At 44.8% G+C, this 26,966-nt stretch overlaps 1 protein-coding gene across 11 annotated transcripts in view; it reads right to left on the bottom strand.

The window, feature by feature from the left end:
• The window catches only part of clasp1a (cytoplasmic linker associated protein 1a), a 113,839-nt gene that overhangs the window by 38,203 nt on the left and 48,670 nt on the right, over window positions 1–26,966 (bottom strand). For 3 of the 11 annotated variants that reach the window (XM_071206990.1, XM_071206991.1, XM_034110698.2), the window contains exons 8-23: window positions 18,379–18,519; window positions 17,783–17,856; window positions 16,273–16,365; window positions 15,569–15,714; window positions 13,850–13,985; window positions 13,647–13,717; window positions 13,258–13,317; window positions 12,267–12,344; window positions 11,264–11,431; window positions 10,276–10,322; window positions 9,452–9,622; window positions 6,281–6,304; window positions 4,285–4,392; window positions 3,198–3,224; window positions 2,482–2,646; window positions 764–922 (exon numbers count right to left, since the gene is read on the bottom strand). In XM_071206990.1, the coding sequence (XP_071063091.1) occupies window positions 764–922; window positions 2,482–2,646; window positions 3,198–3,224; window positions 4,285–4,392; window positions 6,281–6,304; window positions 9,452–9,622; window positions 10,276–10,322; window positions 11,264–11,431; window positions 12,267–12,344; window positions 13,258–13,317; window positions 13,647–13,717; window positions 13,850–13,985; window positions 15,569–15,714; window positions 16,273–16,365; window positions 17,783–17,856; window positions 18,379–18,519 (1,668 nt within the window). The remainder of the gene's footprint in view (window positions 1–763; window positions 923–2,481; window positions 2,647–3,197; window positions 3,225–4,284; window positions 4,393–6,280; window positions 6,305–9,451; window positions 9,623–10,275; window positions 10,323–11,263; window positions 11,432–12,266; window positions 12,345–13,257; window positions 13,318–13,646; window positions 13,718–13,849; window positions 13,986–15,568; window positions 15,715–16,272; window positions 16,366–17,782; window positions 17,857–18,378; window positions 18,520–26,966) is intronic. The other 8 variants (XM_071206994.1, XM_071206995.1, XM_034110702.2 and 5 more) reach the window with 5 other exon arrangements.

Below are 26,966 nucleotides of genomic sequence, written 5' to 3'. Positions count from 1 at the left end.
GATCCAGCTCAGAAACATTCAGAACCAAAGAAGGGAGATTCCACGATGGTACTTTGTCGTGTGTACCATGATTCAAAGTGCAACAGAGAGAGAACATCCTTCTGGTGATGTCTTTCCTAAGTCTGGTCTTAATTGTCTTCTCTCCTGTCTGGTCAGGGTTCTTTCCCTTAGTTCCTAAGTTCTGCTCTCAGTGAAAAGGATGTCTGTTGTTCGTATCATGTGTTTGCTGTTGCAATGCTCATTTTGGCAAAAGGAAAAAGGCAACAACATGTTCTGAATGACTAAAGCATTCATGTCTTCTGAGTGCATCGAGAAGTTAACATTTCACAGATTTTGCCTATTAAAAAGAAAAGAAAAAGTCAAACAGAAATCTGACACCGACACTTCCCCCCCACCTACGATGTCTTCACCGATGTGAAGAGGAAACAAATGTGGACATTTATTAATAGATCATCCTGCCAAACTCCTTTTTGTAAGTGCAGGGCAGAAAACTATTCAGATCAGAATTTCAAAATGGATCACCAGAATTTCATTTCTCCCTCGGCTCTCAAAGCTTCCATTCAAGAGAAACTGGAAAAAGTACATTCCACTTCTCTAAACCCAGGAAGACATCATTAGTGCATGCGCAGATAGATACAGGCAGACACAGGAAGCATGCTACAGATAACACCACAGCAAAAGACACAGCTTGTGTGAGCATCTGGGAAGACTCTCCAGTCGGGACGCTCACTGGGAAGGGGTCCATGAGCTGAGCGGTACTCACCCAGAGGAGTGAAGCCCCGAGCAGGGCTGGTGTCGCGGCTGCTCTCGCGACTGGTGTCACGACTGCAGCCCTGACTCATGCTGGGGCGCGGGATGCGGCTCCGGGCTAGCGTGCGGTAGGGAAGAGCGGCAGGAAGAAGAGCTTTACCACACAGGCTGGCTGTCAACAACAAGTTAGGTGGGAAGGTCAGTGCATTCATGAGGGAGCAGAAGAGGAGGAGAGGTTCTGAAGGAGAAGCCCTGCAGGCTGTTCTCTAGCTCTCTAAAGAGGTTTGACAACCTTTCCTTTTGGATGTCATGGCATGAGTACTTTGAAAACCTATTGACAGTGTGAAGTTAAGAAGTGACTCTGTCTTGGTAAGGTTTGTACACACTGCTGTCTAAGGGAACATGTTCTGTTAAACACCATTCTTTCTTTCTGACATGGCTTGAATACTAGCCAACTAACACAACGACTACATGTCACATTTGTGTCATCAACAATGGCTTTATATATCAACATGGGGGTTTCCATGGTGCTGCTGAAACTATCAAGCAATACCGCTGAAGAGAGGGAGGTGTACAAACTCAGACATGCTGCATCAGGCCAATTTAGCATTTCGCCCTGAATGAAAATGCGACAGGATCATAAAGACGTACTTTACGATATGAGAATATACTCTGCAAACCTTATGACCATCACTATTTGAATATCCTATGTGAACTAATGCACACTCAGAGCGGTCAATGAACAGACGTCCTCCAGGGGCTCTGATATAAAGGAGGACACAAAGGGTCTGGACAGATAAGAAGCAGAGGAAGGAGAAGAAGTGAAGGTGAAGACAGGGAGAGGAACAGAGTCAGTGCCAGGATGCTGGTGAGTGAGCAGGTCAAACAGCAGACTGCTAGTACGGGTTAGACTGGACTCCACAGAGCAACTCCAGCTTCTGTTACCGGCTGGCGAGGACTCCAGAAATGAGAAACAAACACTCGTCAAAACAAACCTGTAAACATTAATAACCACTACCAAAGTGAAGGAACCTCAATTAATAGGAAATATTCAACATTCGGGCAAAAGAAACATGTTTTCATGACAAACACTACATCACCCACAAGCCCCACTGCCTCTCAACCAATCACACACCAGAATAGATCTGTGAGGAATGTGCAGCTGAAAAGTAACTCTGCATGACGAGAACAGAGCAGACATTGCTGTCTCTGTCATCTGCCTTATTGTCTGTGCAAATAATAAGCCCACAATGCTTTGTGGTGGACGGAAGCAGTCTGAGCTTCAGTGTCTGACTGTTGCAAGGTTTCAAAGGACAAAGCAACACAAGGTTGTCTCTGCATCAGGAAGAAAGGACCAGAAGGTCCAGTTCCACATGTCTTACACATCATTCTGTGTAACGTCTGCATGCCGTGGAGCATGCACTGAGTGGTCAGTGTTCGGCTTGGTGCTGACCAGCGTCACAGTGCCTGCACAATTAAATGCGGATTTGACAAGAAGTAGACAAATTCAAAGACATTACAGTGTCTTGTGTCTTGCCTATAAGAGCGTGATAAAACGTTCTTTTTACCGAGCAAGATCAGTGTATGGAAAAACAATGGGTTTGCCTGTTGTCTCGCCTTTGTTTTATCTCCTAGTTCTGTCTGACAAATGCAAGCCACAGTAAATAACCTCTCTAGACTTTGACCCATTAGACTGTCACTGAAGACGTGTGTGCTTGGTGCCGTCCTCACCGAGGCCCAGGCGGGTGGGGCTGGTGTCCCGGCTGCAGCCCTGGCTGCGGGGGACGCGGCTGCGCTTGTCAGCAGGCGTGGTGGAGACCGACACGGAGACCCGAGGGACCCGCCCGTAGCTGCTGTGGCCCAGCAGCTTCCCCGGGGAGCTGGAGCGACTGCCGGCTGTGGGAGAAAGACGCGCACCGGGTTACACAGCATCCAGGGCTGAGGGAGAGGAGGAAGGCGCTCACACCTTCAATAACATGCTCAGTTTCATCTCCAAGCTCAAGCCCTGTGGAAGCAGACCAGATGCTTGGCCCACATAGTATAGTGTCTTCTCCTATATGTATTCTTCTCAGTGTGGAGTCTTAACCTATGGCATGGATTCATACGGATTTGTAACGACAACACGACAGTTGGATGCAAACAGAACACACGGGGAGGGGGGACAGGAACCACATGTAACTCTGCTGTGGGGAGGCGGTTACTGTGGAACAACTTCAAGAGTGAAAACAAAGACAACAAAATGGCAAACATGTCCGACTCCATACAGCGCTCAAACTGTGGGGGAAGGTTATCAGAACTGTGGATGTGAGGAAACATCTGCATGCTGCTACCCGACACGGTGACACAAAGGTAAACAGTGATGACAATGGACGGGCATGCAACGTTCTAAGAAGGAGGTGCTTTGTGATGAGCTCCTGAATTGTGATTGGATGAAGCTGAGGCCTTACCATTGATGGGATTGGCTGATCTGGATCCTGGGTGATGGAGGCAATAGGCAGGATAGGGCGGAGAACGGTCAGAATGAGACAGAAGGGGTTATGTTTATTGACTTTACCCAGCATGCACTCTGGGTTGTTAGCATGTTAGCTGTGACCTGATTAACAGCAGAAGCCCTGAGTGGCAAGCGAGAATAAAAAAATCTATTTTCTAAGTATGGTCTCAAATGTTCCCCCTCCTGTGTTCATTAAGAAGACGTCTTTCTTCTGTGTGTGTCTGCATGCCTGAGGCGGGGTCTGTGGTTCACACGAGCTGGATACTTTTCCACCTTTTGATTCGTGACAAAAATCTGTCAGTAATGCCTTGAATATCTGAAGCTTCTTTGCTAACAAGTGGCTCCATGAGACCACTAAACATGGCCACGCCAAACACAAGTGCACCTTTATCTGAGCGGTGGTGATGTGCAGCCACGCGGCAGTGGTGATGTGCAGCCATGGGCAGTGATGGAGTTCGTTTTGTAGCCATACTTACTTCTGGCGATTGCATGTACTAAATCAAAAGTCATGGAAGTGGTGTTAATATGTGGAGATGATCCTGCTGAACAACACGTGTAAGTATCATTAACGTTTGATTATACAATGCAAACTTCTGGGCTCGTCCTACAAAAACATTCCTCATCGCACCACTCTGTACTGGCCCTGCAAAACCTGTCTGTTAACTGTTCTGAAGTCATAAGCAGAGAAAACAATTAGATCAGACATTCGGATCCCCACATGTTCTCACTTGCCTCTCAGGGTTTGTTTAGCCACTGACAGATCACAAGGATACATAGATGCCAACACACTGGGAATGCAGGTAGGCACACTTGCACAAATACAAACAGGAAGTGGTTTCAAGATCAAATAACACACATACAAGAAACAGCAACACGTCCAGTATGATCTCAATGCAGACGAGATCATACGGAGACATGAGAGTGGCAGACTGTAAGTCGTAGGCACAAGCATAGCTGTGTACGGCTGAATGTGTGGACTGTTAGTAGTCTGTTATATCTCCAGCGTCACGGTACGGGAGCCTGTGTGGGGTGTATATACGTACGCTGGGACTGGGACACGATTTTGGCTCGGCTGCGCCCCCTACTGTCCACCACTGAGGGGCTGGCCCCCCCCGTACTGCCCGAGCTCTGCCTCCTGGTACGGACTCGACCTGGGCGACAAGGGAGAGAAGGGAGGCAGGGGGGTTTAGTACACATGACTTTCACCACGACGCTGGACAGAGACGCTGGAGAGGGAAAGGTCTGGGGAGACAGGATGAAGAAGACCTGGATGAGGGGAAAAGCCCCCCTGAAACACACAGCAGGGAAACAGACACACCTGGCTCTATTAGTTTGCAAATCATTCTCAGCGTGCGTTTTAACCTGCAACCAAAGTTCCTGATGGGTGGGGTAATCACTGGGCCCATGAGCACCGTGATTACTGAGCTACAGGAGAGCACGTACGTGACTTTATCCCACGTGTGTGCCTAAAACGCACAGTGAGAAATATTGGCAAACCTTTTCGACTCTGGTGTGGTGAAGGACAGACATACATTGAACATCCTTTTCATCTGCCGATATATATATGATTACAAAAACCTGCAAACATGAACAAAACTGGGACATTTTTACTTCTAATAATGAGTGGAAAAAATGTAGTTTTGGAAGTTTAGCTCGGAAAGATCATCTGTCCACTTCAAATCAAAGATGAAAGCAACATGTGCTGCTAACAGCAAGGCTAGCAAAGCAAAGGCTAGATACACTACCTTTCACAAAAGCTTGATCGTCCAGTCAGACGTCTGAGAAGATAACTCAATATGTTTGAATACACTTTCATGCATTTAAAGGTGCAGAAAGTCATCTTTACAAATACAGGTGTATTTAGTTTGGACATGGGGAACTCTATACCATGGTTCAACCACACTGACCATTGGAAGGGCAGAACATACTGTGTCATGGATTATGCAGAGTACAGGACTATTGGGGTCCTTTCTGCTTTCCAGGACAGGAAAACAAAACGTATTATACTTAATGTGGAGATAAAACTCTCTTTATTTAGGGATCTCATTGAGTGCAATAATATCCTCCTCTTTATGAGGATGTACCAAACCGAGAGCTGCAGGCAGGAGTCCTACGGCCCAGAAATGAGTCGCCATGTTTGCACTTCTGATTCAAGTGTCTTAAAGTCAATGCGTTCTGTAAATGGCCTTTTGGTAAGATGCCAGAAATAAGGTGTTTGGTTAACCCAAGCTTGAGAGATTTTCTAAACTATCTCAGTTATTACTCCACTTGTTATTTTGAAGTGTTAACCAGTCTTTCATTTCATTTGCGGTATAATTGAGCCATAGCCTTTTCCCTGCAGTAAGCAGTGACTAGCTTCTTTTGTTCAGGTCTTAAACATGGACCGTCAGCTGATTAGACTTGTGTGTGACTGATGAAAGGGTAAAGCATCTGTCGTGTGAAACCTTACATGATATCACAAAACAGATGCTATGTTCCTGTCATGCCACTAAGTTTAAACATCAGAACAGTCCACCACCTGTCCCGATGTTTGAGGACACTGAAAACTAAGGACAGTTAAAGTATTTGCTAGGATTAAACATGTGGTGATGAAACCTTGCAACGCGTTACAGTGGAACATCAATTTCTGTAAAGTAAAAGACATCAATAAAGAAAAAACGCAGCAGCTGTATGAATCAGTCACGCTGGACCTGATCGCTGTGTGAGTAACAGGGTGGATGGATACACTTGTTAGGGTTACAGTAAGGAAGAGGAAGTCCATGCAGACAGTCCATGCAGTTCCACATAACTGACCACCACTGGGGGGTAACGAGAGGAAAAGAGGGCGCAGATGAGGAGAGACAGGATGTAGACGTGGAGCCTGTGACAGCTTACAAAAAGACACACCTTCACCTTCTGGTTCTCTCACACACACACACACACACACACACACACACACACACACACATACACACACACACACACACACACACACACACACACACACACACACACACACACACACACACACACACACACACACACACACACACGTCTTACCATCGATTTTACCAGGAGTGCCATCTTTTGGGTTTTTAAGAAAGGCGGTGCAGCAGCGAGTGGGAGGAGAGGTGTACAGGAAGACGTTAGTAGCAATTAAAGCAGGAGTGAGTGGGGGACCAGGGGGCCTCATCATCATTAGTAACAGCCATTATCTGTCTACTGGGACTCGAGAAGAACAGGTTAGGGGGAGAAGTTTGTGCGTGGCCAACAGAATTACAGTGCATGTCATATATTGGTGGGGGATGGCGTGAACTTTAGCCATTAGCTTAAAAACATCCTTAAAAAGTGTCTGGGGGTTTAATCGCACTGGGAGGCCACTCAGCCTCATCACATTAGAAGTGTCAGTGTAGGATTTAAACAGTTCCTGCTGACAGAACAGTCTAATGCCTCAGCACTCATTTATAACTCCAGTCAGGCCCGTAAAAGCCAGTGACTGCAGGAGAAAGTGTTTTAATTAATGCTGTCAAAATTATCGCGTTAACGACGGTAATTCATTTTTTGAATTAATTGCATTAAAATATTTAACGCATTTAACGCATGTGCAGAATGGCCCGCCCCATACATCCCACCAGTGGCAGCGCCAGGGTATGGCTGGGGTAGGCTACACCCATACCAAGAAATGGCTTAGCCCCACCATGAAAAATGATGTTAAAGTAAGCAAAATAAAGTCTGCCAACTCGCGCGGAGTAAATTGCACAGACAGCAGTTAGTAAGATTGATTTCAGTAGCCACTTGTCTGGAAATACCGAAGACTAGAAACGGTTTTGAAAACTTTTGTCACGTAGTGATCGTCTTCTCAATAGAACATCTTTGATAATGTCTTCTGGCCAATCAGAATCAAGATAACGGCGTGGTGTTGTTGCAGGAAGTCCTGATGGAGAATACTTTTGCTGTAGTACAGGCAGGGTTGGGAGGGTTACTTTGTAAATGTAATCAGTTACTGATTACTGATTACATGGCTCTGAAAGTAATCCGAATACAGTTACAGTTACGTGTCTTTAAAAAGTAACGTAATCAGATTACTTTTGGATTACTTTCTTTTTGCATCACAGGTATGTTTTGGTGAACAGGAGACACAAAAAGCAAAAGGAAACTGAACGTGTTTTACTGTTTTAATGGCGTATCAAGAGCACACTGAAACATAACGTCTGAAACGATGTAACAACATAATACACTTGGGGATGCAGCTTGGGATGTGAGGAGAGTGAGGGACACGGCTTAGAACGGGCGTGTCGCCTTCTGTCCTGCCAGTGTTGGCAGGACATGAATTAAAATGTCGAACTCGGACTTAATTTTAAGGACATTTCGGCCAAGGGTGTAGAGCTATAGTTTAAGCACCGGATTGGCAAAACAGGAGAGTGTGTGCACCAGTCTGCCTTGATCTATGAATTAATGTCCGTGACACTCACAGTATCTGCTGCCCACAGCTGCTTTATAGAAGGAACACCTCCTTCACTTCATGAAATCTCTGCAGCGCCAGGAGGCAGCGGGAGGGTTAACTCAGCCTCTGAGAAGACGAGCGTGCCGCGCAGTGCCTTTCACGCACCGCCTTCACTGTGTGTACCTTCAGAAATAATCATTAGTAAGGCTAAAGAGCGACCGCAGGCTGATGTGTTTTAACCACACACACACGCGATTTAAACGCAGACTTGTGTTCCTCCATGTTTCGTTGTTATTGTTTCACTGAGCGAGCGGACCCGCGATTTTTTTTCAAACGCTTTTTTGGTCCATCTGCGGCGGTAATAGGTTTTGTGGGCTGTGATGATTCGGCTGTAACTACTTGAATATTAAATGTTGTGAGGAAATCTTTCCACCAATAATTCCAATAAGTAATCCAAAATGTATTCACTTCAGGTTTACGAAGTAACTGTAATCAGATTACTCGTTTTTCAAATGTAACGCGAGCTGAATACAGTTACTTGATTTTTGTATTCTGATTACGTAACGCCGTTACATGTATTCCGTTACAACCCAACCCTGAGTACAGGGGTGCACATAATAACTGGTACGCAGGTTATGTGCGTAATCTGAAATGCGTACCGTCACTTGTGTCACAAAGCGCATTTGCTAGTTTTAATATCTCATGATGATGGGAGACTTTGAGAATTGCTTGAGTCTTCCTCCAGAAAAAAACATGGTTAAGTAAAATACTGCTTTGAGAGAGGCTTTTTGTGAGGACGGTTCTACATAGGCCTATGCAACATTGCAGTTTGTATTTAGACCTTCCTGTTTTCCTCCTAAATGTTTTTATTTCGGAATATGGGGTTATTTATGGCGCATTTCCACTGCAGGGCCTCGCACGGCTTAGTACGGTATAGTTAGGCCTTGGTAGGCCAGGCTCACTTTATGCTGTGTTTCCATTACAGTTTAGGAACTGGGGTAGTAACTATAGTAACGCAGTGTAGGCGGAGCCGTGACGTCATCTTCAATGCGAAACACAAAACCAACATCAGCCGAGCCGTTAGCTGTTAGCCCTCAGAGCTCACAGCTCCTCATATCTGTTCAGAAACTGCTTTATTTATGTCTGTAGGCCGTTGTTGTGAGTGTGGACGGTCGGAGCATATATAACGTTAACTTAGCCGATCTCCATTTAGAAAACACGCATTTTAAAAGGGTGTTTCGCCTGCCGTCTGTCTGCAGACTTGTCAAAGCATTAATTCATGGTTTTTACTAACCGGTATCAGTATGTTGTTACTTCGGCATCATTTTGAAAAGTGTATTACAATTAAATCACGTTTTGTTGTAGTTGCCAGCGAATCTCTCACTAGTTTAGCATACTCAGCCCGGTTGTTGGCCCGGAAAGAACCTCGATTTTGGAGAGCCAGAAAACTGTGAAAAGGTACCCGCTAGCCGGATCTACGCCTAATGGAAACGCAACCAAAAACGGGCCAGGCACGGCACGCTTAAACCGCGCTGTAGTGGAAATGCGGCATAATGGCGCATTTGAAACTTGTGGTAAGTTGCAGTTGACGGGACACAAAGGTTAAATTAATAAAAGTTAGCTAAACAGTAGCTTTTTTAATTCCTGTTCTTCTTACGTTATCTCAACACTGTTGTATTCAGAATCCAGCATGTGAAGAGTTTTGCTGAATGACAGTTATTTCTTGTTGCCTAGTTTGTTAGTGTTTCTGTTTTGAGAAGTTAAGAGGAAGGTGAGTGATGGATTACCTAATGAGGCGTAGGACCCGGGGGGGAGGGCCGCTGCAGAACTGAAGGGCGAGGAGGTGGGTACGGTGGACAGACGGGACTTTGAGCTGGAGGCCGCGTTGACGTCGATGTCACTACGGGAACGTTGGAGAGACCCCGATGAAGGAGACACCCTGCTGCCCACCAGCTTACCTACAACAGCACACATGAGGACTCATATCACTGAGGCTGTTTAAGCATCCTGCATCACTTACATATACTTCTTAATGTTCTACTTTTACTGCCAACACAGGAGGAGTTTCTGAGCCATCTGCTACGAGACTGTAGAACAACAACTGTGACAACAGTCTGGAACCTGAAGCCCGAGGGGTTGTGTTTTCTCATCAAGCACATACCACACGTCTCGCCATGCATTTGCATACCAAGTCAATACAAACACACACATAGATGAGTGTATATGTATCTATTCACATAAACCTATTCATGCCTAATTAAGCACATGTTTTGAGAATTGAGAGAGCGACAACGATCTGATATCTATTCATAAAACAAGCCATTTAAATGGTGTTTGCTTGTCTTCTTAAGACCAGGCTCAACAAACCATACATTCAGACTTTTATAAATCAGCATCAGGATATTTTAGCTTTCTTTTGATCCCTCAAATATTATTATTTTTTCAAATCTGACTCGGGGTAAATAAAGGTGCACGGTCTTGATCAAGAGAGCATGTCTCTTAGTGCCTTATCTATACCAACTTAAGCACACTGGAGCCTAACTCTTCCAGTGTGCTTATTACTTCAGAGGAAACCCCACCCCAACAGATAGAAAGTCAGGAGGTGTCTTACTCCTTGTCATGCTCCCTCCAATGACACTCTTCACAGACAGTGGCCGGCTGAAAAACAAAAACATTGACACTAATTAGACATTGACACTTTGTGTAGATCATATTCTAATCTAATGAGCATTTGACAACAGGTATAGCACAAGAACAATTCATGAGGTATGAATGTGAAATGTATGGATTGAAAACATATAGAAACAAAGTTAAGACATTTGAAAAGATTATCCTGTCAGGAACAATGTTTACCTGTCAAAGAAATCTATACAAGGGAACTTTTTATAAATATAATTATGATAAGCGGGTCATGTCCAACGGTGTCAAACGTTAGCTTTACACACACACTGATGAACACACACCTGCAGTCCTGATGGAGTGCGTATATTGTCATTAGTCAACACGCTCCATAGGGAGTCGATAAACGGTGTAAACAGTCGATCCAAGAGTGTGTGTGCATGTTGCTGGGTCTGCAGCCCGTCCGATAATAATTACCGTACTTTTCGGACTATAAGCCGCGACTTTTTTCCCCATTTTGTTTGTACAGCTAACAGCCACTAGGGAACCTCCTAAATCTATGGCTTTTACAGGTCAAATTAACCACCTTTAACTCTATGGGCTCTATGACCGGTCCGCGCCCGCCACCTTTAAGCGGCGGGCTCCAGCAGGAAAAGCTGGAGGCCGGAAAAGAGTGAGACAGGTAGCGCACCAAAGTAAAAGTGGAACCGAGAGACAGAACGAGAGCAAGACAGACGGACAATTTAGCTGCTGCGGCTTATATGCAGGTGCGCTTTATAGTCCGAAAAGTACGGTACCCATGTCTCACAGACATATTCAATAAAACAGAATAGCATTAATCCATTCCTCCAATCAATTACAGAAAATAGATGCAGAATATAGGAAAAGGTGGACAGAGATATGGAAACATGGTGGAACAGAGAGTGCCGATGGAACACAGGGGACAGGGAGGGGGAGTAAGAGAGCATCACAGTTCTTACTTCAGACTCTCCTGGGAGGAGGAGGACGAGCGGTCAGACTGCGGCAGGGACACGATGCTGTCAGAGCCCTTCAGGTGGGACTGCAGGGCCTTCTGATAGGGCGACTCCAGCGCCTGGAACAGGTGCTCCGCCTCCCGGCTGTAGTGACCATGGAAACCCCAGTAGCATCTACAGGTGAGGGCGAGGGGAGGAAGAGGAAGACAGATTTTAACAGGGAAAGTTTACCCAAAATAAAAAGACACTTCCTCTGTAGTGCTTCATCTATCCACATGCTTTGGTGTGAGATGCTGAGTATTGGTGATATGGTCTTCCTCTTTAATATAATACACCAAGATGCGCATGTGGTGATCAAAACAGAATACATTTCAATAGATCATGACCCAGTTACTGAAGATAACCCACAAGCTTTGTTCAGAGCAGTTTAATGTTTCTCTGGTGGACGCACGCCTCCTTTTGGGGTGTTAGAGTTGTGTGGAATAGTTGAGTATAAATAAAGTAGTTCCTGCTCATATTATCTCGAGCAACCTGGTCATGATTCCTAAAAAAAATATTCCTGTTGTTCAAATATACTTTGTGTTGCTTTGAGCCTCACAATCTGGGTGCCACGAAGAATCAGGATCACAATTCCTTTATTGGTCCCAGTGGGGAAATGCAGTGTTACAGCACAAGTAGCTAAGCAGGTACAAATAGACAAGCACTAATAAAGAGTAAGCTAACATATTAAATATAGAGAAGAAAATCACATAATAGTAATAATAGAATACAAATAAATGTTGGCAATGTATGTCTTTAACACAAGTGATTATTACACAGCCCTGCAACAAAGTGTCTATGTTGCACATTGCAGGGTTATTGCACTAACGCTCCCCTCTGAGAGAAGGCAGACCTCTCCAGTGGATATCTCCAGCACTCTGCAACGCACACTCAAACTATTTTAAATGATTCATACGTTGGTTGTCTCATCAAACAAACCAAAGTCAGTCCCGCTAGCGATGACACTTACTTCCTTGCGATGGATCTGGCCTCAGAGTCAGCGTCGTGGATGCCTTTCTTGATGGTCTCAGTCAGAACCGCCACGTGTCTGTAAGGGAACATAGTGAGGAGACAAGCAGGACCAAGTCCAGATAAGAGATATGAGAATCCTCTCCCGCTTGTATTCCTCTGCCGGTCCACAGGCAGAGTGCCCACCCACAGGGGTTTTCACAAGCTTTTTGAAGACTCTGCGGAGGTTGTCATGGTTACAGTGATGGAAAGTGGCCTTATCACTGGGGGTCCTGATGATGATGGTTCTCTCAGGACTCATCAATTCAATGGGCCTCATCAGTGGTGCATCCAACCAACAGCTAACGCAAACGTTCGTCAACTCAAATACCATCATGTCAGAGGAGGATGATGAAGAGGCATTTACCTCCACCCCACACACACACACACACACACACACACACACACACACACACACACACACACACACACACACACACACACACACACACACACACACACACACACACACACACACACACACACAACCTACACCACTTTATCCATTTGACACACACTGCGGGCTTTTGGAGAAAACAGCAAATGTGTTTTTACTAAAGTAATACAAGTAGTGAGAGAATTTGATTGCAACATTCAACATCCAGCAGACATACTCCTCTTAGAGAAACGTATTACAGGATATCCTTTTGTTAGGATGCAGCCTAGTTCACTTGCACTGGAAACACGCCAGGCCACACTTCCCGTTTGTAAAGAAGCCCTTGGAAGTGGATAAGGTGTCTGGCTCTGCTGACAGGTGGTGAAGACGTGGTGTCTGTTCCTGGAGGATGCTGACTGTGTAGACCTACAGTCATTGTCACTATATGTTTGGACTCATTGAACCATTTTGTTTGAATAAATGATTCAGATGTTTTTGTTTTCTTAAGTGTTTCTGTCTCGCTCTTATGATGGTTAAACACCTACATGTTATTGCATTGAAGAGGAATACGGCCTACCTCTCCAATGTGTTCGTGGGCCACTCCTGTAGCATGAGGTCTAGGAACTCAAAGCAGCGTCTGCCGAGGGGAGGAAGACACAGAACACCGTGACACAGGAATATAACGTGAGAAGTGCCGCTATAAAAACACTTTGATACGTACATGTCAGTTTATTAAAGCAATGCAGCACACAACATGACACGCCTGTGTGTGCAGGGAGAATGTGAACGATGAGTTTGTTTTTACACGAGGGCTGCAAATTAAGATTATAAAACATAATTGTTCTACCAACTAATTCTTGCTGATCTGCTATAGACTGAACAAGAACAGAATTTAACAAATAAAACTGACATTTCATTATGTAGTGTAGATTCCTTATTACTGGAGTAGCATTATTGTCCTCTTACCGTCGCACTGCCACTGATTTGGCGGCGCAGTTACTGGTGATGATGGGGATGAGACGTGGGTAGTGAGTGCGCTGGAAGACAGAATTAAAGGTAAGGTTCATCTCCAGTTCCAACCATCTTCTCCTCACATGATGACGACGTAGGGTATAATAAGGCTGATGAACAGGCGGTCTGGAGACCCACACCCCCCTCTGGATGCTTACCCTGAGGAGGAGGCGGATGGTGGCCACTCCGGACGTGGCCATGATTTTGGCACTGTTGGGCACGAGGTTGAGCAGCGTGGGCATGATGCTCTCTGCTCCGTGGTCAAACTTGTTTCCCAGTATCAAAGACAAGTGTCTGCCAGAGGGAGAAGAGGGGAAGAGAGTGATGTTAAAGAAGAGTGTTCACCCCGAAAGTGGACCCTTCATGGTGATGTGTTATATATGTTCTCGTTCACAAGACAAACAGGACTGTGGCAGGTGTGTTAAATGGCCCTTTCCTTATCCCTGTTTTAACTGAGGCGTGACGTGCAAATAGTGAGGAAACTCAAGTTCACAGCAAAGAGAGGTGCAGTACACCACCATTGAGAAGCTTCTTCCAGCTCCGCTCTGAACAAGTGGGCGGAGCCTCACGATCTGCCCTGAACGCAGATTGGACCCCCCCCACTGGGGCGCACTACATTTGCCCAGTCTCCTTTTACGGCCATCACACATTGGAACATGCTTCCAGCTGATCTTTACATGTATTTTGAGCAACCAGTCTTGCCAACATTAATTTTACTGTCATTTGAGATGTTAGTTTAAATAAATTGTCAAATGATATTTATATTGACCTGTCCTAGTATTTATATTTTATAGATCTGTATTTTGATCTGTTTTAATTGACAGTGTCATAGGCACCATGCTATGTTTGAATGTGTGTTGTTATGTGTGCTCCTGACCAGGGGCTGCAGGTGGAATGAGCTTTGAGCTATAATCTGGAATATAGCATCTCTGTACACAATGTATTTGTATGCACGGCCCTTGTTCAATAAATACATATTATAATAATGAAAACAACAGTTTGGCAGTTTTCTCTTTCTAGAAAAAAACCCACTCCTTCCTGAAGCACAGGATTGACAGGCGAACAGCGTGGTGACATTACACGTGATGATTGGATCCATGAATCCATCCATCGTCCTGCTGCTCTTTCTGTGTGTCTGCGCTCGGTTCCATCTCATCAGTTATTCAAATCTGGATGACGGATGTGTTTGGATGGAGAGCATGCTGCTCGTTTCATACCCGAGCAGGGCTCATGTTCATTAGCTTCATTTTCTGGAAAGAAAATATTCTAAATGTTTTCCTGGCATAGCTGAATCAGTTAGAGAAGATAATATCTCAGCTGTCAATCAAAGCCATTAAGAAAACGCTGCCAAGACACCAGATGGTTACAGCTTTCATAGCTTTCGTTTGTTCCTGAAGTTTCTACATAAACCATTAAGATTCCAAAATAATTAAAAAAACAAGATCGGCAAAACTTTATCACCTTGGTGCCTAGCTCTCATTAAACAGGAAACAAGAGAAGAAGAAGCAGTAGAAGAAGAACGCGTCTTGTTTGGGGTTGATAATTAGTCCCAGAGTTTGTTAGTGGGCTGACTGAAGTGTACCCGCAGCTGAGCAGTGAAGGCAAGTAAATAAGTGCTTATTCAAAGCACAATAAAGTTGCGACGAGTGAAGAAACCCAACCGGTGTCCGCACTATCTCTGGCTGCAACACATACGATTATCCACTTCAATTCATCTCTAGAGTTGATCCTATGTTTGACAGACGCACACAAGCACCAGCCACCCTTTTGGTTTACGTTTCACTTTTGTCCAAAACAAAATAGTTACAAATATTTGAACTGTTGGCAGATCTTGTGTGGTTTAGAGACGTGGACGGGACAGTACATCCTCCTCTCACCCCAGTGTGATGCAGGCCTCGCGCACCACCTGTGAGCGCAGGTCTTTGGCCGACAGCTTGAGCGGAGCCTCCAGGAGACGCAGCTGCTGAGGGAAGCCCTCGTACTCTGTGGCCCCCGCCATCAGGAGAGAGCGCACCTTCTTCAGCTGGAAGAGAGACAAAAGCATGCGGAAGTATTCATTACCTGGAGTCATGTAATAATAATAATGCATTTTATTTATATAGCGCTTTTCACAACTCAAAGACGCTTTACAGTATGAGGGAGGGTAGACAAACAAGGGCTTGTGGGTAGACAGAGTTGAAAAGATGTGTTTTGAGGCGGGACTGAAAGAATGTGAGGGACTCAGAGTCACGGAGATCTTGGGGAGGGAGTTCCAGAGCCTCGGAGCTGCCACTGAGAAGGCTCTGTCCCAAAGCTGCAGAGTGTGGATGTGGGAGTGGATAGGAGTCCGGCTGCGGTGGATCTGAGGGACCGTGGGGGTTCATAAGGAGTGAGAAGGTAATACCCTGTGTGTGTGTGTGTGTGTGTGTGTGTGTGTGTGTGTGTGTGTGTGTGTGTGTGTGTGTGTGTGTGTGTGTGTGTGTGTGTGTGTGTGTGTGTGTGTGTGTGTGTGTGTGTGTGTGTGTGTGTGTGTGTGTGTGTGTGTGTGTGTGTGTGTGTGTGTGTGTGTGTGTGTGTGTGTGTGTGTGTGAGAGAGTCTTACCGCTACAACCCGGTGCTCCCAGTCGTGTTTGTCATCAGAAAGCACTTCTCTGATTTTGGCCAGATGGTCCTCCAGCTCTCTGTTGGAGTAGATCTGGACCCAAAGAGAAGAGAGACAGGAGGGCAGTGTTAGAACAAGAATCAGCTATTCTATTCTATACTGTGTATACTTTCAAGGTTAAGGTTCGAGAGAGGGCAGCTCATACAAATGCTCCAAGTCTGTAGCTCAATGTTGGAAACTGTAAAGCCCAATGACACAAATTAAAACGTGTGATATTGGGCTATATAAATACACTTTGATTGATTGACTAAATGGTGGATACCAGCTGTGTGTGAGTACATGCAATTTTGTGAACTTCAATCGGTGGCATAAATAGATGCCTAACAATTGTAATGTGGGTCTTTTTTAGCTGCTACCACGTTAACATACATAGCAAGAAGCGTTTCATAGGTGGTTCTTGCATAATGCCTACTTGGCGTGTTAAGATCCCACAAATCAAAAGTGGAATAAAGATGATGTTTGTTCGGAACAGTCCAGGATACAACTAATACAGAGAGATCAATTCCAGTTGATCAGAAACACCATTCTCTGGGTTGCTTCATGTCATAGAAAAACATCTAAATTGCTCATAAAAACTGAGAATCTTGTAACCATCTTCACATAGTTATAAGTAGAGTCCGTGTTTTTGTTGTAGCTGCATTTCCTTTTCTTTGTTTCCGTCAGATTGTGCCTAATTTGCATAGCTTGTCCCTTTGTGGTGACTCCCTATGTTCCCGGTTGGGCAGGGTATAGACGCTGGCAGGTTGATTGACAGCCTTCCCTCTCTCTTCACAGCATTTCAAAATAAAGGCAAGATATCAGAAAACCTAGTTTCATGCAGTGGTTTGACTTCAAGAAAAAAAATCAAATCAAAATGCGGCACATTGTGTCAATAGGTGGGATGATACGCTGTGCAGTCCTGCAGAGCGCAGGGCCCCTGGTTACCCTACACCAGGGCCCCTGGTTACGCTACACCAGGGCCCCTGGTTACCCTACACCAGGGGCCCTGGTTACGCTACACCAGGGGCCACTAGGGTGTCATTTCTTTTGTTACAAAAAGAGTTGCAGCTCATTCCTTAGACAGAAGCCTCAGATTGTTTATAATCAGGGGGAATAGGAAGCGTACATTTCAAGTGTAAATATGTTTTGGGGCTTTTTTTATCAACTAAGATTTGTCTTGAAAATGAGGCTTATTCAAACCTGAATACTGTGTAATATTTTCGTACATATATTTAAGATGTACAATATAAGACAAGCACAAGATGCATGTGGTGGGGAATACTCCATTTCACTTTCAGAATTTGCTACTGGCCAATAAAAACGGACCACGGGCCGCAGTTGGACCCCGGGCCGTAGTTTGAACACCCCGGCCCTACGCCCATAGTGTGTTTAAATCCGTCGTATGACATAATATACTTCCCTGTCAGCCATCTCTGGATCTGACTAACAGAAGCAAACGGGCAGAGCATACCTGGATTGAGGGCACGTCTTCATAGGCTTTGCTGAAATCGTCCTCATCAACAGCGCCAGCAGCTGCTTCCTTGCCTTTGAAAAAGAGAAAGGAAAAGAATTGGGCCTGAAATTCAACAGCCCTTCTAAAGAAGGATGTAGAGGTTTAGAAAGGTAGAAGGTGGACATGTTACGAGCCAGCCTAATCTGAGTTACTGTTTGTCCTTTTTTATTTTGTATATAACCATTTGTTGTGTTTTTTGGATTGAACTGTATTGTTCTTTATTCTTAAGTGTATTTTTTCTTTTAGATTTTTGATGTTTGGTTCGGTCCAATCTTAAAATACCTGTCTACATCTTTCACATTGTCTTTTTGAGTATTGCGAATGTAAATTAATATTATTTAAAAAATATTTAAATAAGCTTTGACAAAATATGCTATAGGTTTAATATTCTTTGGCTTAATAAAACATTTCCTGAAATAACATGAACGATTGAAGCAGAAGGAAAATGTTGATCTGACCAAACATTACTCATCCATTATACAGGCGGTAAATGAGTGTGAACTTTGTTGAACAGTCATGGCGGTCATCACATTGCAACTGTGTGTATCCCTCACTTGTGGGCTTATTTGCGGAGGCGGAGCTGGGTCTTCGCACAGAGCTGATAACCGTCCTCCTGCCACCGGGGGGTGCTTTGGATGATGAAGAGGAGGAGGACCGGCCTCCATCCACTGAGTCTTCATCCTCAAAATTCTTATCTGCAACCACAGAGGGAGAAAAGAGACATTTGATGATGGGATTTTCAAAGTGATGTCTTGATGACTGAGCGATATTTCCTGTAAGGATCAATACATCCTTATTCTTCCATCACCCATGAACACGTGTTGTTCCTGTATACGGTTGGGCGGGTGGTGAATGCATCATCATTCTGCTCTCTTTAATCTGCCAGTCCCTGTGTTCCTGACCTCTTCCAGTCCCTGTGTTCCTGACCTCTGCCAGTCCCTGTGTTCCTGACCTCTTCCAGTCCCTGTGTTCCTGACCTCTGCCAGTCCCTGTGTTCCTTACCTCTGCCTCAGGGAAACGCTCCGGTTATGAGCCTGAAGCCATTATCCATCCACCCGACATGCCCCCCCCGGTCACCTGCTCAACAGGACGTTTACACCAAGGAGTAGCCTGGAGCGGAGTGCCGGTGCGGGGGGGATTGTTGTCAGCTGAGGCCAGGCAACAACGAGGTCGTTGTCTATTTTTTGGAGGACATGTAGGGAAATAATTGATTTAAAAATAAACTTCTCAATCTATTTATTATCATTCCTGCAGATAGGCTTAGTATAAACTGTTGCTAAGGAATACAGTCTGCTACCATTAGCGGCACATAAACATCAATGGAGTCACATAAGTTGATCAATAATACAAGAGATCACAGAACAGTGAAAAGCTCATGCACACAAACCAGCTCCCTAAATGTCCCTGCGGCTACACGAGCCATGCCAGTGACACAGCAACTCACAGATTCACAGAGAACACAGGTGGAGGACAGGGACAAAGAGGCAACAGGTGGACACATGAAAGAGATCCAGACCATTCAGAGCCATGACTGGAAGATGAGACAGACAAAGAGACGGAAATCACTGAGAGCCCAACAGAGAAGAGGGAAGAAGGAGAGATTAACAAGGCGTCGCTCTTACGGTCGCAGATTTTCTTGCATATCAGCTTCCTCAGCATGTCTCTGCTGCACCCTCTGAGACGCTCCCTCTTCTTCACCACACATCTGCCCAGGGTGTGTGTGTGTGTGCTGCATGTACCTCTGTGACACGCTGGGCTGAGACAAAGTGCCAGACTAACCACCCCTTCAGCCTTTGTCTCTGAGTTCAGTTATGTGTGTGTGTGTGTGTGTGTGTGTGTGTGTGTGTGTGTGTGTGTGTGTGTGTGTGTGTGTGTGTGTGTGTGTGTGTGTGTGTGTGTGTGTGTGTGTGTGTGTGTGTGTGTGTGTGTGTGTGTGTGTGTCATCCCTGGTGATGCTGTTGGACTGTAGGGACTCTCATGGTGAGAGGGGGAGGGGTCTATTGTTGTACTTAGCCAATACACACACTCATACTACAGCGATAGTAAAAGTGAATATTACTACTGTATTTTATACAAATGTCAATACTGTATCTCAGAGTGAGGTCATTCCGGCAGACATGAAAGCAAAGGGACATATATATATATATTGTGTACTATTATGTATATTCAATACAAAGGTGTACGAATACACTTATCAGTAGCATTCCTAGTGTTTAAAGAGGGACATGCTTACATGTGTAGTCAGTACGACCTGTTCATGAGTCTAACCTCCCTTATGGGTGAGTCTAACCTCCCTTATGGGTGACACTAAAGTGTATCCGAGGAGGAGGGAGGTGTCAACAGCTTTGCATAGACCCTTGGGAGTCTCGCTGCCCAATATAAATATTTCAGTCCCACATCATCGATTTTGCAACATCGGAAAGATAATCTGATTCGCTCTTGCTTACACTGGTTCACGATCTCCGAGTGGACCATAGTGGGAATACAAGGATGTCACTAAAGTCTTTGCACTAATAACAAGGCTCTCTGACACAGTGCCGGTTGGAGCCAGTTGGAGCCAGTTGGGTGCAGCTCATGCCAACTGAATCCATGGCGATGTGCAGCCAGAAACACCAATGTCATTGAAACCAATGCAGGCTAATAAACACATATTAAACATGTGTTGCACTGCAGTTGCTGAGTTTAAATATAAATCTATTGTATCTTGTACTCTGTCTGTACTGCATCTAAGAAGGACTCCATACCCTTGCTGTAAAATAACACACCAGTACGAGCACAAGCTGAGCAGCCACAGACACCGGTGACATCGAACTGCCCTAAAAGTGTTACATACTAATGGAGGTGCAGTCTGTACGCTGCAAAGTGTAATGCAAATACAGCATGTAAAACACCACATACAAGCAAGAACCTGAAATGAGCAGAACCCATGGAATACTTGAATGCACGCTTGTTGCATCGAGATACTATCCTGGCCACTGAAATCTGTTATCCATCAGAATTGAGTTTGAAATGGAAGAACCTGAACAGATCCTTGAAATGCTACGAGAGCTATTTGCTTTCATACGGGTCTCAGTGGTGATATTGGTGCCATCTTAGTGAGAACGTTTTGAAGCCAAATGAAATAGAACATCATACAAACTAAAACGTGATCATTAAATCCAAGATAGCAAAACTAGCTGGGGGCCAAAAGTGGACTGAACAGCCCTTTGTCCCTCAGACTACTGCTCGTGGTTCTATGCAGCACACAAGTCCACCTGAAACGTGTCAAAGGAAAACATCGAGTAGAAGAAAAGGAACCCTCCTCCCAGCCACAGAGCAGCTCGAGGAAAAGGCTGTCTTTCCACTCAACCTAAAACTGTTGGAGCTATTTATTGATTTTGTATTCATTAATACTCTTAACATTCATTTTTAGCAGTTTTTGTTTATACTAAATGTAGATTTAGTTATTTCAATTATTTGAGTTACATTAAAGTAAATGTTTGTCTTTTTATTTTGAAGGCAGTGTTGATTTAGGAACGTGGTGATATGTATACGTTGGAGGAGGCTGGGGGGAGATAGGCTGTATATAAAGGGTGGGGTCAGCGCACCAGCACGATTACAGGAAAGGCTGCAGGACAACCATACCTTTTTCATTGTATTCTCGTTAAGCGGAAATAAATGTACGAAAAGGATATTGTTGCCTAGACTTGGAGAATAGTTTTATTTCCTTAGTAACAGGAAATAATAATTATGCCGCGACAAACATATGAAGAGGAGCGAAATGCCTGATCTCCGATGCTACAAAGAGCACATCAACAGAGAAGTATTGATCACAGACAGTGTGTACACACACACACACACACACACACACACACACACACACACACACACACACACACACACACACACACACACACACACACACACACACACACACACACACACAAACACACCATGTATACATCACTTCAGGGGAAATTACATTGACTTACATGCATTTCATGGAGACTTATCCTAACCTTAACCATAACCAACACATGCCTAACCCTAACCCTTACCCTTAACCTTACCCTAATCCTAAACAAGTCTTCACCCTAAAATTAATGATTCCCCTTATGGGGACCTCCAATTTGTCCCCATAAGGGAGGCGAGTCCCCACACGTGACTATGTAAACAGATGTAGGTCCCCACAAGTATAGTAATGCTAGGCCCACACACACACACACACACACACACACACACACACACACACACACACACACACACACACACACACACACACACACACACACACACACACACACACACACACGGTCAGGTCCATTGAGGGATGCAGCATGTGAGCACTAGGGGGCAGGCCACACTGCGACACAGAGCAGGCAGAGTTGCTGAAGCTGACCTCAGCAGTCACCAGTAATCTGTCTCTGACACACATTATACCACGGAGGGCTTCTCCCGCTCTGTACCCTTTAGAAAACAATAACAGCACAAAGTCAGGAGAGATGCCACAACGTGTAGGACGGTAAGGTGTGTGGGATGGGGGAGCCTCTTAATGATAATATGGACTGCCTGACAGGGAGCGTGAGACAGAGGGGGGGGGTCTCCTCATCTCTTCTTTCACCTCTGAGCCTGTCCATCACAGGCTGCAGGCTTACGTCAGAGACAGATGACCAGTGATCAGTGTTTCATCTTAACATGGACGTGTTGTGTTGCTGACCAATCAGAGAGGCTGCTGACAGGGCAGACATGGCCTGATGAAGCTAACATTACTAGCACTTCTGATGTGTATGTTCTCCTACACCAAGCACTCCACATGAGATGCATTCCTTCTACCTGTTCACCGTGACAGGTGTGTCAGAGATGTAAACTGTGGCTGCTGTCTGATGAGGAACTCTGTATTGAGAGGACGTTATTTGCTTTTCACCTAGATTTATTTGACTTGTGGTCGTTAACACTACAGCGGACATTTGAATAAGAATAGGATATACGTCGACGTCATTGATGCCGGGGGGGAAAGTGCTTTTCAGCTTCTTGAATGTGGATCAAATTTCTTGCTTTTCTCTTTTTGTATCATATTTAATTGAATACCTTTGAGTTTGGAACTGACGCAACTCAACTTTGAAATACTCCCAGTTGGAATACAAATGATTGTTGCAGCCATACTCGACAGCTATACCTCCCAAAAAGCAAAGAGATAGGAAGGCAGGCTTTGATTGGTTGTAGGGTGCAAATTCATCTTCTGACCGAGGCTGCAATCATAAAGTCAAAAAGAATCTGTCCCAAGGAAATGCTGAGTCACAGCAGAGCACCCAAAGGCGAAATGCTGAGTCACAGCAGAGCACCCAAAGGTGAAATGCTGAGTCACAGCAGAGCACCCAAAGGCGAAATGCTGAGTCACAGCAGAGCACCCAAAGGCACCTTTGTGGATCAGTGGATATGTTGCTGGAAGAAGGAGGAACGATCTTGACCCAAGCAGCAACAATGTCCAGTAAGCACCTATCCTTGTAACACTCAGCTGTACATCAGCACCAGAGAATAATGAGCAGCACTGCCACTCCTGAATATAGTGTATTATATTTAACAGCAACAGCCTTTTGCCATCATTAATAACTGCTTATTTTCCTTCTGCATCAGTAGAACATGTTTATCAACACAACAACACCATACATATTCCATTTCCGGTAGAAAAAAGAAAGGAAATGCAATCTTGAAAACCGTCCCTGATGGTGGGGTTGATATGTCGCAGCAGACAGAGAACACATCATTGTCGCCCGTCTTGTTGTGGGGACAATGAGCTGGCTGTCCCACTCAGATTACAATGACAAGTGAGACGAGCAACAGAAGCAGGGAATGGACTTGAGTTCTCAGTGGCCGTGTCAGCCCACAACGCTCTTCCTCACAACGCCTCTCATTCTGCTCCTGATGCAATCTCCCACAGCTTCTCACCGGACACATTTCAAACAAGTCCTTCATCAAATCAGGAAGGTGTAGAGCAGGGGGGTCAAACTCAAATACACAGGGGGCCAACATTTAAAAATCAGTACTACTCGAGGGCCGCACTGGTTCAATGTGTATTCCAGAACTTATTGAAATGAACTTATTGCACGTATTAAACCTGGAACAAACATTAAACTTTAACTAATCAGTTGCATTCACTTCTTATGGCTCTATCTGCAGCTTCTCCAGAGTCATTCCTTATGAGTACATGTTCCCACAGGCCAACAACAGCTTCAACAAAACACTTTCCCTCAAAGAGAAACAAACATGGCCTGTTGTCGTGAGAGAAAGTGCAGAAGGAAGCATCCATTGAACTCAGTGCGCTGCTCTGTGATGCTAGCTCAGAAACTTGGCATCTCATCTTGGGTTCATCAAGGTCATCAATGTTTGGGGTCCGGCTCTGAGCGGAGGAGACCCTCAGGAGGGAGTGAAGGTGTGTGTGCAATATACCGGAGGGCCAGAGCTAATAGGAATTACAAATTATCCTGCGGGCCGAAATTAAATCCACCAAGGGCCTGATTCGGCCCGCGGGCCTCGAGTTTGACACATGTGGTGGAGGCAGTCCTGTGCATCTGATGTCACTGGCAACATTCAGGAGGTTTTTCAAAGCTTGTCCTCAAAGTTTCCAAATATAAAATATATATATCAAAAACAACTAGTTTGATATTTGGATTAGTCTTATCCCCTTTGAGCATGAAGCAGTGTTATCAATCAGTGGCTATCCTGAATGTATCCAGTTTTAAGACGCATTTTCACATACGCTGTACTATACTTAGTGTTTCTTTTTTCTATGTTCAACTGGACGACCGCTGAAGGTCTTAGAGACACAAGCAGAGCATTATCACCTGAACCATGAACAAGGAGAAGCTGACTGCAGTGACACCCACGGGGGAAAGACAGCAGCTCCCATGATCCCACGTTACTTCAAAATCACAATACTCAACTTCTTATGTTATTGTTGCTATGATACAAAGATCCCCGGCAGCAGAAACGCCCACATTGTGTTGAACATGTGTCCAAATCAAAGTAGATCCTATGTGGGTGTTTGGGCGCAGTAAACACAGCTCCCTGATGTTATGCCATGGTCTCGTTTGGCACGGGCACCAGCATCTTAATAATGTCAATCAGCTTTCTTTCAACGTTCTCTTTCATTTATATTTAAATCCTGAGACATTCTAGATGATGCTAATATGTTCTTTTCAATGATTCACATATCAATTGTCTCAACCGTTTGGTGGACATGAACCCACCCTTCAGCCCTCTCTCAGCCACGGAGGCTGTGTGCAGGACTTGTCTGACATTCAGTGCAGTTGGCAGAGATGAGCCACAGCCACAGCGCCCTCTCACTGTGCCCCTCAAAGGCCCCCTCACCCCTCACCCCCCAGCTCAGAGGGGCTGCTCTCAGATCACTGCAGAGAGCAGAGGGAGACAGTCTCACCATTCAGTGTATACTCTCCCTCGACCTCCCTCTCTCTCTCATGAGGAATACCTAGGCTTTCTATTTCTGAGGTATCCAAAAAATAAAATCTGACTGCATTTCTAAGTAAAAGAAAACCCTGCATAGAAAAGCTCTTTCTTCAGATCCCCCACACTGAATTAGCCAATAGCAGCAGATACACCCCCACACGCCACACGCAGAAGAAACACGTTAGTCTCTCTGCAGAGCAGGGCGCTCTGGGAGTGTGGTGATCAAAGGGATTTCTTAGAATAAGCATTCAGCCCCCACTGGTGTTCACTTTTTCATACATGGTGCTTTATATAACACACACACAGACTTGCTGCACACAGCGTGCAGGCACAACGCACAGACAGAGGCACTTGTCTTGTGTCGTCCTAAAGCCATGACAGACAGTAGCCTCGCTCAAATGTACATCAGGTTTTGATAATCCTGGGAACTCATGTCCACCTTCAGAGCTGGAGGAAGTATGACTCTCTTTATGTACACATCCCACTGTGATGCCCTGTATCTTATCTTATCATGACGTGGCTGGAGGGGTATTCCACTTAATAATCCAGTTAGTACCAGAAAGATGAAAGTACAGCTAAATCAATTCAGAAGCTTTTCCACATAATAATCTGCAAATGTTAAATGAGCAGAACGCTGGAAGTGAAGTTGAGCTGCAGATCTGCTGAGCTCTTCTCACAGAAGAACACTGGAGGACAGACGGACAGAAAGTCTGCCATGGACAGCACAGGACCAGAACTCCAGGATGCTGAAAGTAGCTCGCACACACAAAGCCTCTGGGATTAACGCAATGACAAAGACGTTCTGTGATAGTGTTGAAGAAAGTGAGAAGCTGTTGGCTGATGTTCCCTAATTACGACGATCCTCCCATATTCTGAGAGCGCAGGCCGGCCGTCCTCTCTGCGGTTATACATACATACGTCCTCTCTGCGGTTATACATACTGCTGCTCTGTGCGGAGCCTCAGCATGCACTGTGCATTGATCTAATGGTTCCATACAGAACCAGACGGACTCTGACAACACTCACTCAGATATGAAACGTGTTACAGAACCATGACACCATTTTAGTGGAACTACAGATGGAACAGTAAGTTGATTAACTAACAATTGGAAACTGTTTTAAACATTTCAGTCGTTTTTCACTGGTTGTAAAATGAGAAAATAAATCAGGTTTTATACATTTTCTCTTTTAGTTTTGGACTGTTAGTGAAAAAAACATCACCTTGGATTCTGGGTATTTGTGAGAAGCCTTTTTCACTATTTGCCCACGTTGTACATACCAAACCATGAAGTGATAAAGCAACATAAGCCATTCATTAATGTGTGCATGTTGATAACAAATATTGTCAGTCAGTTGCATTTGTCAATATTTGTCCAAAGTGGAACCAGCTTAGATAAATGTCAATACGCAGGCGTACATTTGTCTATTTCAGACTCCACACATTTATTGTAGAGGAAAAATGTGTAATTCTATAAGGTCATTTAAAAATATAACATAGCAGCATGCATGTATGTGTGTAACTGTTACATTGTGTGCTATACTACTGACATTAGCATGAATAACATATACTCTCATCAGTGGTCTGTTTGAGTGAATGAACCTAATGAAACACGTGAGCTCCACAAATAGAAATCTGTGCACTTTTGGGGTTATACTGTACTGCGTTCCACTAAGAGGCTTATGGTGAGAGCAATTCATT

The sequence above is a fragment of the Pseudochaenichthys georgianus genome, chromosome 21, assembly GCF_902827115.2.
Source record: "Pseudochaenichthys georgianus chromosome 21, fPseGeo1.2, whole genome shotgun sequence".
In the NCBI taxonomy this organism is placed as follows: domain Eukaryota; kingdom Metazoa; phylum Chordata; class Actinopteri; order Perciformes; family Channichthyidae; genus Pseudochaenichthys; species Pseudochaenichthys georgianus.
The sequence above is the reverse complement of the archived record's forward strand: the minus strand, read 5'-3'. Positions and strand labels throughout refer to the sequence as shown.